General features: G+C 38.9%; 2 protein-coding genes and 1 pseudogene across 2 annotated transcripts; all 3 read right to left on the bottom strand.

Moving 5' to 3' along the window:
- Window positions 1-1,487: 1,487 nt before the first annotated feature.
- Window positions 1,488-4,547, bottom strand: LOC106344401. The gene is made up of 4 exons (XM_013783789.1): window positions 4,534-4,547; window positions 3,336-4,442; window positions 1,979-3,242; window positions 1,488-1,911 (listed from the first exon to the last, which is right to left on the bottom strand). The coding sequence occupies exons 1-3, from the start codon at window positions 4,545-4,547 to the stop codon at window positions 2,807-2,809; spliced, it is 1,557 nt and encodes a 518-aa protein (XP_013639243.1). The 3' UTR covers window positions 1,488-1,911; window positions 1,979-2,806.
- On the bottom strand, window positions 2,048-2,533 carry LOC106344402. The gene has a single exon (XM_013783790.1). The coding sequence runs from the start codon at window positions 2,531-2,533 to the stop codon at window positions 2,048-2,050; it is 486 nt and encodes a 161-aa protein (XP_013639244.1).
- A 4,848-nt stretch (window positions 4,548-9,395) lies between the features above and the next one.
- On the bottom strand, window positions 9,396-10,843 carry LOC106292771 (annotated as a pseudogene).
- Between the last annotated feature and the right edge of the window lie 1,095 nt (window positions 10,844-11,938).

Genomic DNA, 11,938 nt, shown 5'->3' with positions numbered 1-11,938 from the left:
GATCTTTGTAGGCATCTCCAACCGAGAAAGTGATTAAGGCACGGCGCGTTATTAATAAATCTGTTTTTTGATCTAACCACGCAAGCTTATATGGATACGGGTGATCCTCTGTTGGTAGTTGAAGCTTAGTGACAGCTTCCTCCGCGATAACGTTCTCACTACTCCCGGAATCAATGATGAACTTGCAAACCTTTCCTCCAATTGTACATTTTGAATGAAAAAGGTTTTTACGCTGTGGATTCTCATCAGGAACACGGGGTGCAAGACAGACGCGTGGTAGCATTAAAGCTGTTCCGGTATCTGCAGTAAGCATCTCCATCTCGTCTGGAGTCCCGACAGGTTCTTCATCATAGATTACTTCGACGTCATTACCAGCTGTATCAAGGAGGAGGCCTCGCCGGTTTCTCGTGGGACAGTTAGCCTGTCTGTGACCTATCTCTCCACAAGAGAAACATCGTAGCGAACTTTGTCGAGCTTGGCGATTATCGATGACAGGGACGATGGATGCGTCTTTTTGGACAGGTATTGTATCTTCTGCCGTAGGTTGTGTTTGGTTAGGGCGAGAAGAACGAGCATTGGTCCAGGAAGAGAAAGATGACTTTGTCTGAGCTTCAATGGTTAAAGCTTGTTGATGAGCTTCGGACAATGTCAACGGATTGAAGAGATTTAGTGTGTGTTGAATTTGTTGCCGTAACCCTGCTGTGAATCGTGCGACTAACTGGCACTCGGAGTCCTGAATATCCACACGGTTGAGAAGCAAGAAAAATTCTGTGGAATAATCAGCCACAGAACGGGTGCCCTGGCGGATGGTATGGAGACGTTGGAACATAAGCTGATCATAATTGTAAGGCAGGAACGTTTTCTTAAGTTTCGACTTAAGCTTATCCCAAGACAAGATTTTAGGTTTTCTGAGACGAGCTCGAGTAGCCTTCAATTGTGACCACCATGCGGCTGCTCGTCCACGAAAGCGCATAGACAGAACATGAACACATCGTTCCATTGGGACTCGTTTAAACTCGAGAATTTCTTCAACCGTCACTATCCAATCAAGGAGTTCTTCAGCGGAGGCGTTTCCATGAAATTCAGGAATCTCTGTTTTAAACCCTCTTTCCCATGGAACATCTTCTACTTGAACGTTAGCTGGAGCTATGACACGGTTGTTGCGAAGAGGAGCAAAGGGATTAGCGTCATGTGCTGCTGCGGCTGCGGCTGCGGCAAACAAATTGACGTTTTCATCGTCCTCTTCGTCGTCATTGTCGTTTTGTTCTTCATTATTGCGAGCTGGTGGTGGTGGATGTTGAACGTTGAGGTTGTGGATGGCGGCGGTGATAGCTTGCATCTGAGCTTGAAGCTCAGCGATTGCATCACGGGTGATTTCTGCTTCGGTTCGGACTGGTATTCTTCGAGGTCTTGCCATGTTGAATGGAAAAAATCTAGGAGCGTAGCAAAGCTCTTATACCAACCTGGCGCAACGTATCAACGGTAACTCAGCTCAAATCTAAAGATTTAGATTAAATCTTTAGAGACCTGACTTCTTGAATCGAAGAACTTAATCAAATTCGATACAAGGCTCTCGGATTGATGACATAATCGAATCAATACAAGGCTTTAGAGAAAACTCTAGATTATTATCTTTCAAAAACAGAATATTAAAGCCAACTTACAATACCTTATATAGGTATTAGAGACGGTTTATAATAACCTAATCCTCTTAAAAATAGCAAATCTAAGAAAAAGAAATCATAGATAGAAAAAGAAATCTTAAAAAAGCCGAAAATAGAAAAGTAGTTGCTTGGCGGTGAAGGTATCACGATGCTGCATCAGTGGTGTAGTTGAGGAAACGTCCTCAATTGCTTGTTCCTGAGCTGCTTGTTCCATGTTGAGGCGCCTACGCTTTCTGCTTTCTTCAGACTGCAAGAAAATTGAATAAATCAAATACAACAAAGACAAAAGATTGACAAATTCAAATGAAATGTACCTCAAGAGAACACTTCCTTAAGTTGTGGCCTTCACCACCACATAGACCACAATGACATATTCTTCCTTTTCAATCAACTTTGGTCACATTTTTCTTGGGAGATTCATTCACTCCTTTGATCCTTGCCTTCCCTTTTGGTCTTCCAGGAGGTCTCTTGTATGGCGGTGCTTCAATACGGTCTCCACCAGATTTCTTCCAAAACTTTGGGCCATTGACAGGACTCAACCCATTCATGTACAAACCTTGCCACTTTGATGTCAGATAATAATCTGAAATAAAATCTTCAACCTCGAGACCGTTCTCACGGATAACAGATACAGCATGGCGACATGGAATTCCAGATAAGTCACATTTCCTACAAGCGCAGCTACGAGATGGCAAATTCACACTGTAACCATTTCCAAATTCAACACACTCATAATCACCACCTGTGCTAGGCAAAGAATAGCAATGCTTAGCTTCATCACAAGACTTTTCAACCTCCTTTCTCGCCTTCTTTGTAACGAGACTCGTCTCATCTTTCGCTGTCTTACATCTAGTAGCTATCCGCTGCATTGCATCTCTTCTAATCAACTCAAGCATCTGAATGAAAGGCTTCTTTCTTGCTATCTTCAAAGTTCTATTGAAAGACTCAGTGAAGTTGTTGTGTGTATCAGAACAACACGAACCTATCCGGAAAAAAGCCCTGCACCAAGTAGAAGGATCCTTCTTCAGAAGCTCGTCAGCTGCTAGTGGATCAAACTATTTGAAAACATCCAAACTCTTCTCATAGTCAGCCTCGTTGTAGCTACATGCAATACGCCAGAAGAGTGGCTTCAGTGTATCAGACTAATGATTCTTCTTCAGATTAGAATAAATGTGCCTAGCACAAGCTCTATGTTCAGCTCTTGGCAACTCAACTGCAACTCCATGAATCAGTCCCTTATGCTGATTTGAAATGATTGTCACAAGATCACCCATGCCTAAACCCAAATCAATCTTCAACCTGTGAATAAACCATTGCCAATTATCATTGCTCTCAGAGTTGACCACAGCCCATGCTATTGGATATATCTGGTTATTGGGATCCCTTCCTATCGCAGTGAGAATCAGTCCTTGAAGAGAGCTGTGCTTGAGGAATGTCCCATCTAATCCAATAACCGGCCTGCAATATTCCTTCCATGCCACGCGAATTTTGTGAAAGCAGATATACATGGAGTGGAATACTTTCGCTCCATTTGGTTTTGTTGTTGTATTGATCTCTATTTTGCTATCAGGATTTGAACTGCATTTGAAAAAAATAAATGAAAACATTTAGCTTATCAAGAACAAAATTAAGAAACAGTTACTCATAAGTATATTTAAATAAAAATATTACCGTAATAGTTCCATCTCATAGTCATTTAGCCTTGCAAAATGCTCATTGCACTCGGCCTGTAGCTTATCAAGAACAATACGCCTCGCAATCTTGGCCTGCTCGGGAGAGATTATGATGTTAAACTTATCCCTAAACTCTTCTCTAATCATTGGAGCACTCATTTCAGGTTCCTTCTTGATTTTCTCCAACATAACTTCAGCAATGGCAGGGGCTTTGATGAGTTTACACTTCCCTGTGGGATGGCACGTATGTGTGTTAACATACACTTTCACCATCCATTTCTTGATGAGTCTCTCTACTGAGCAGTATATACGCAACACACTTCCTTTACCACCACATTTAGCACCAATCTTTGTCTTCTCCCATTTGCTGAAGACTATATTTCTTCTCGTCTTCAGAATATATTTGATCACTTGCTTCTTGAACTCTTCACCACTGTAAAAGGCCTGCCTAAGACTAAAAATGCCATCTAATTCACCCCTATTAGCCATCCTCTCAGCTTGTTCCTCTTCATCATCAGATGACTCCTCCGTGTCAGAATATACCTCCTCCTCGTCTGGAATCTCCTCATCGTAGTTCTCATCCCTGAACATCTCAACATCCTCTTCAAAATTTCTGTCAATATCCTCTTCTTTATCAGATTCATCACTCGCTTGATACTCATCTTCACTCTCTCCTGCTTCATGATCACCATGATCACCATCAGAATTATCATCTTGTTGCTCAACATCCAACTCGTCACCATCAACAGGTTCGTTCCCAGTCACTGCGTCCACCACAGCACCATCACCAGTAAGAACACCAGTTTCAGGTTTCTCTATGAAGACATCAAGCTCCTCGTACCAACGACCATTAGAACTCATCTTCTTTTTGGTTTTCTCGTCATCTTCAAGCAACTCCTTCTTCTCTGATATATCCTCAAATGGTAACTTGTACCACATTCTCCCCACTCTAAATATCTTAACAATGATCTTCTGAACTTCTTCATAAGCCGCATCACCATCGACTTCAAACTGCTCCAAAAGACCATCGACATAATTTAGCTTCCCATCTTCAGCTTTGAACACACCCGAGTGGAAGCAGTTAATCTTCACTGATATTGAATCACTGTTATCAAAATAATATCATTAGTACATGGTAAAGACATCGATTGATTCCAATTATCGAAGTAAACAAGCAAGGGTTCACAGATTCTTACCTCGTCGTCGCCATATTTCTTCTTTTAGCTCATTTGGATTCGATTAGACCAAAACTGAATCGATTAGACCAAACCCAGTTACAATCACTCTCTCTGACTCTGAAATCTCTCTCAGTCTCTATCTTCTTCGAAATCTCCAATTTTTTCCGGGTTGGAACCCTAAGGAAATCGATTTGGGGGGAAATAGTTGTGTCGGGTCGGGTTTTGCCTTAATCGGAGTTAAGTTTCTTAATTACGAATTGACCCCAAAATGTTTCATTAAATCAATTAAAACCAATTGGGATGTTGGCACCATATATTTATTTACTTCATACATGTGGCATGTATTATCATATACATCGTGTATTATAGATACATTTCAATACTCTGAATGGTTTTCACCATATTATACTAAACATCGTGTAGCCGAAAAAAAAAATTTCCTTTATATAAGGGCGAATTTATTATGGCTTTATTTTTGGATCTGAAATCTCTCTTGAGTGGGAAATGTTGTCATTGAAATAATTTATAGTAAGAAGTGCTGCATTATTGTCTAATTAATTTATTGATCCTTTAGATTTTGGAAACAGAGACGCACACGGCCTCGTTACTCTCGTCAAAAGCCCTTTCTCTGTTTTTTAGTACTAGTTTTTACATTTGATAATTGATACTCAACGACTTGTTTACTACGATTATTTTCTTAATCATTTTTAACATCACAGAATTCAAATTTCAAGTCCTACCTGATCACGCGTAACGTTCATTTGTTTGTCTTGGACAAATTAAACTTCCATTTGTCACGTGCAAAATTAACCATGAGATTTTGAAAACCATAAACAATTTTAACAAAATTTTAATATTTTTATAATTAAAAAACATATGTTTATTAACTTTAACCCCTTTAGTCCAGTGGTTTGACTAAAGATTCATTAATGTTTCTACATTCGGAGGTCTGAGGTTCAAATCCTAGAAAACGGTAAATTATGCATATTATGGAGAAAAAATATTACAAAAGAGGTCTTCAGCATGGTGCAAGACATATCATCGAACATGGATCTGATAGGGCGGCTCGGAGTAACGCAGTTAGACGTGTATTCTCATCTGGTGGTAGAATTGTCGGCTGTAAAATCGTCTATATAATATTTCTCATCGTTGTAATAGCATAATTAATCAGACGTTAAAAAAAAAAATTTAACCTAAAAATGATGAAAAACAGATGACAAAAAAAACTTTAACCTAAAGGTTAAAATTAATGTTTTATTTCACTTTTTTTTTTTTTGTAATAAAAATATATATATTAATTGTCATCCCAAAAAGGCATCGGAGATTACATTTCCGGCGACTCAGAGAAACATCCGGCTAGGTTACATACATAAAAGGCAGAAACACTAATAACAGATCTAAGCAAAAAGAGTATAGGGTTGGGGGAAAGAAGACCGGGAAGCAAGCTTCCTCCTCCATGGAACACCGGTGGTCTTCAGATCTGAGATCCGGAACTTTTCGAGGCCGGGGTGTTCAAATCCGGCGCCGGATCCGTCACCAGAGACCGTTAAACCACCCACGGAGGTGTCCCGCGGCCCCAACGCGCTAGCTCAAGACTAGCTCCAAACCCTAGCCGCCACTATCTGCTCCAGCTTCACCTCCTTCGAAGTCCGAGTAACGGCGTGCTTCTACAATACTCAAGGCAGAGACGAAGAGGTTCCAGAGCCGGCGAGAAACATCCAGAAAGAACCGCCATCTCTCATGAAGAATCGCCGACACCAAAACCCTACTTCGCAATTGGTGACGAGGTACGAGCCCCGATGACTAACTTGCGTTTTCCGGCATCTCCCGTCGTCCTCATAACGGGAGCGAGGCCGTACTCACAACGAGCCACCAGAGCAACGAGCCTCTCGTGGTGGTCGACGCTCCAAGACCATCCCGATTCGCCATGAGATTGAAGAGGCACCTCCAAAGAACGACAGATCTGTTAACTCCGTCTTGTTGCGCGAAGATCCGAGAGGGGGGGGACCGCTACAAGCTTCGGCACGGTCGCCGGAAGCCGCAGAGCCACCACCCCTTAAGAACACACGGTGAAAAATTAGAGAGAAAAAGTTTGTGGGCGCGTGTTTGGTACTTGCCACTCAAAGGCTCAATTGACAATCGTGTTTTTGTTTTATTTTCGTCTTGTTTTATTTCACTTTACCATGACCCGCTCTGAATCTAGTGAAGCGTTTTTAAAGAAGTGAATATTTATCTTTCTAACACATTGAATAATAATATTCTTTAATATATATATGTGCACTTTCAAAAACTTTTAAAAACTTGTGAGAAATATTTCAAATGTATCATGTATCATGTAACATTATATATCTGACTTTCTCACTTAAAACTCTAATTTGGAAAATGTTTTTCTTACATGTTCCATTTTTAACCCTAAAAGTAACATAATGAGAAAATAAATTGAAATTTTGCTAAAGCAAAGGTGATGCCCAATCGATAAGATATATGGACAAATAAACGATGGGATATGATAAAATGAAGAATATGGAAAATAGCAAAGCAATTAAACTTTTCATATGAATACGTGTAAGAGAAGGGGACACATACATAAGTGGAAAGTGACCAATCTCCCTCCCCCCGACACCTCATCTATTTAGATCTATTTGTTGCTAATTAAGGAAACATTTACCCTCAGAGACACAAGCTGAATTTACAATATCACTAAAAGACACATTGTATATTTAGCACATTTTATCATGGTAGATTTACTAAGATAACCCTCAACCAAGTGACATCTTGAGTTAACTAGACATCTCATCCAACAAACCAAACTCGTTACCCAACTCAAATAACCAAACCAAAATCTTATTTTTATCTTTTTACAAAATCGATAACTTTAACTTTTTACAAAACCGATGAAATTATCTCTTCCTCTTTCTTCACAAATCCATCACCGGTGAAATGAACCTTAATTTATTTCTCCCCCGATTTTTTCTAGATCCAAAAAGCAAAACGTGAAATTGCATAACCATATAGCTAACTACAACATTTATTATATACTCTTATTATGATGTTTGTTATTTTCAGATGACGGATGGTTGTTTTGTGAGTTCTGAATCTCCTATTCTCAGTCAATATTAGGCCCAACATCATTCTTCTCGACGAAGTGGTTTCAACAATCTCGTCGGTCCCGACCACGACTCCTCGCATCACCACTCTCCTGACCACAACTCTCTCATCAACACTCTCCTGGCCACAACTCCCCTCACCAACACGCCAGTGACCATCACTCTCCAGACCACAACTCCCCCCCCCACCACCGCTCTCCTAACCACTGCTCTCCTAACCACCACTCTCCGGACACCAACTCACCCCACAACCGTACTCCTAACCACTACTCTTCGAACCACCACTCTCTTACCAACCAATCACCTCATCTCAACTCTCTTGACCACGACTCTCCCAACCATAAATCTCCTAACCACGGACCAGATAACCAGGCATGGCCCTGAGAATGTCAAAAACAATTTGGGCCGGAAGCAAAAAAAATTTGTGGGCCTGTAAAAAAATAAAAAGGTTAATAATGGGGATTGTAACAGCTCGAACCTGTTACATTTAGCTTAACCTCTCAAGCTTTAACCGACTGAGCTGCTGAAAATACTTGAAATTGTTGGCCGAAATTTTATTTAACTTTTACAAGGCCGGAAGCATATGCTTCCATGGCTTCTACCCAGGGCCGCTACTGCAGATAACCTTACATCGCCTGACCATAATTCTATTGAGCCCACTATCTCCCTAGCCCACCCCTCTCCAAACCATCACTCATCTAACCACGTCTCTCCAGCCAACAACTCAGCCTCACTTTCTTTTACACCTTAGATCTCAACACAAAACCAAGCTCTGGCGAAAATTAATGCCATACTCTGCTTTCAACAACGTCGTTTCCTTTTTAATTGCACCAAACCCACTTCTAGATTTAGAGCTTCTCCTCAGCCGTCAGATCTTTGCTTTTAAAAAATTTAGATCTTTAAGCTTTGATCTTATGGCCACTAAACAATCACTTTCTCCCATATACCTACTTTTTTTGTTCATACACTTTATCATTAATTGCAACTTAGAGAAAATTTAGTTACTGTGTGACCAAATCCAATTGACCATGTAGTTTCTTTTTACCTAAAGCAGAGATAATTTCGTCCACAAAAGGACAGTTGTATGGACAATGTGTCATAACCACAGTATGTGTCTCTCAAAGTAAAAGAAACACGTATTGTGTCTATCTACGTAACTAACTCATTATTTATTCAATTAATCAGTATTTATACCTTTTGAACATAAAAACCTTTACGGTATTATTAACATACAAATATACTTTTGACAGTATTTGGTGGACAATTTAACTAGCTACAAACCAGTGTAGTTGCCGAGCAAAGGAAATGATCAAAAAAAAAAGAAAACTATTTGTCAGATGCAAACCAAAATTTAAAGCTGAGTTCGCAAGTATACGGAGAAACGTATTCGCGTGGGTATGACGCGTTTGACATCGTCAATGGGTTGTAACAAAATGAGAACGATAATTAGTAAATAAACAAAATATTGTGAAGTTAGAGCATGTCCATTGGTTAGAACCCTTGATGGGTTCTAATTATTAGTTTAATTATTAATTGTGTACTTTATAAAGTTTAGAACCCTTGTTAATATAATTAGTTTTGTCAAAGTCCAATGGGAGAACCTCTTTGAGGTTCTTAATTTTTTTTTTTTAAAGTTGAATTATTAAATTCAAATTTTACAAAACTTATAAATTATAGGATTTCATAAAAGGAAAGAACAAAATATTATTGTTAAAGTAATTATTTTACATAAATTTGAAAATTCAAAGATGCTGTGATGATAAATTTGGCATTAATAAAACCATACTCAATTTCAATTTCAAACGCCATTTGACAAAATATTATCTTTCAATATAATTTCAAAAACGTCTAATGATCAAGAACTACTACAAGCTAATGCTCAAACAACATAACCATAGTAGAGTTGAAAATGACTCCAACATAATCATACATTCAAAGAAGTAGATGGTACCTTTGTTCAGATACTGAACCAGGAGCTTGTGTCGCATAATCACTTGAGGAATTCATGGCACCGATATAAATTTTGCTATCTTTATTACCAGCATAGAAAAATGATGTTTGTAGGAATTCAACGCAAGTGCATTGATGGCTGCAGGAAAGATGATGTTTCTCAACAGTTTCCCCTTGGACAGGCTCCAAACCTAACCAAAGGCCATGACATTTAAAAATCGCTTACACTTTCATCGCAAGTTAACAAAATGCATATAGATTACTAGTCCTCCAAACAAGTGCGTACCTTGCACGTACAATCTTCTGAAGCAGTAACTAGCAGAGCATTGCAGCCACCATAGTCTATGACAATGTCGGTTACAGAAGTTGTATGCTCATTAAAATCGTGTTCATAAAAAGTGCTCCCTTGCTGCTGCCTCTGGATATCATCAAACAACCTAACTAACCAGCAAGAGTCAAAGCATAAGAATATAAAGTACTTAAAATCAGAGAGAAAGAAGCAAAGAATTAACCTTATAAGAGACCATACTCTAACATAACCATCTTTAGACCCTGAGACCAACAAAGAATCGTCTCCAGAGAACAACAAGCATGTCACTGATTGGTAATGACCGTGCCACTTCTTAAGAAGTTTCCCACTCGAAACCTAATCTCACACACACTATCAAGTAAGCTTCATCACACAAGAAGTGAAATCAAAACATTTGAATTTGTTACTCTTTTATACCTCCCAAAGAAAGATATCTCCAGAGGCTCCACCACCAACGATGTAAGTTCCTTCCATATTAGCTGCAAGAGCCGTTATTGATTCCAAAGGGAAGCTCTTAACTTCAGCTTGAGGCTAGCAATTAAAAAAAGAACATCTTTTTCAATCTCAAAAGAGAGAAACAGAAAGTGGGTTTATGTCGGATAAGGAAAAGGAAGAACCTTGTTCCAAGACCAGAAGAAAATAGAGCCGGATGAACCGGAAGCGTTACGGAGCTGAGAGGCGGCGAGGAATTTATCTCCGACGGCGGTGAGGCCGTGAGCGGGAGAGGCGCACTGCTTGAATCTGAGCTGTTCCGTTCCGGTTTTGAGATCCCAGCTTCCGATTCCGTTATCGATTGACGATAGGCCTGTTACAGAAATCTCCATAGATATTCACAGAGAGAGATAGAGAGAGGGACGATTGTGTAAGACTATTATCCTATACCAAGCTGCCACGTTAGGGGTTTTTAGCAGCTCCACAAATCTCATTTTAGACAGCGGTTCTGTCTTTTTTTACCTTTTTTCATTTATTTTTTTTGCTTTTTTTTCTAAGAACCCATGTTTGCATCCTCCGTTGGAGGTGGTCTTAGGGGCGAGCTTCATCAAAACGTCACTTCTCTCGTGAGAGTGAGATTTATGGACGGACACGCCCCCTATAGGACCCGCTTGCATTACTTTTGGCCGGAGCCTTTTTCATGCTATTGTATACTAGTGTTATTGTAGTATTTTATATTAAAGCAAAGATGCAACCACCATCTTTCACATCTCCCTATTTTATTAATATCCTTTACTATTCATCCTTTTCTTTTAATTTAAATTTGTTTATGTTAGGTTTTGCAATGTACTGTATTATTAGCATTTGTATCATTTCTTCCTTTTTGTCGGCTTTTTCTCCTTTTGATTTGTTAACTATGCTTTCAAATATATTTTCTTGCTTTCTGTATGGCTGAATAATATGAAAGATTTATGATAATTTTAAAGTGATTTGAATATTTGTCTAAGTAGATTTCTAAAAATAAGAAATGAGTATTGACGAATAAATGGAGTATATTTTCCCCTGCTATCTGACAATTTGAATTTCTGTTAACTATAGATATGGTATGTGTATTTATGATGCTTCGCTTTCTTCAAGTAAATTAATCTGAACTGTACTGCGTACTGTATTTACCACGCTCTCGTGATCCGTGAATTGTTTAGTCGTGGAAGTAGGCAAAGACAACTCTGGTAAAAGAACTATAAATAAATACCCGTAATACAATATACACACTGAACTGAACTGCTGTAACACAGAAAAAAAACACACCACAACGATAGCAAATTACCATATTTACGTCACAATAGTAACATCGTGTATATCGATTTTTAACGAGTAAACATGTAATTTTATTGCAAAATTGATACGTCACGAATCCTGATCAAAAGTTACTTTTTCATATAAAAAATCGTTTCAATCAAATATTTTGACTCAATTACACGAAAACGGTTTAGTGACAAAAGAGTTTTGGTTTGGTAAGCAACTTAAGTTCGAAAGTATATCCCACCATATTTAACGAGTAGACTACGCGTATATGAATTCATTGTTTATAACATATTTAAATATCCATAAAGAGAATATATCC

Source organism: Brassica oleracea, chromosome C5 (genome assembly GCF_000695525.1).
Source record: "Brassica oleracea var. oleracea cultivar TO1000 chromosome C5, BOL, whole genome shotgun sequence".
Lineage (NCBI taxonomy): Eukaryota > Viridiplantae > Streptophyta > Magnoliopsida > Brassicales > Brassicaceae > Brassica > Brassica oleracea.
Note: the sequence above shows the minus strand (reverse complement) of the source record. Positions and strands in the feature narration are given on the sequence as shown.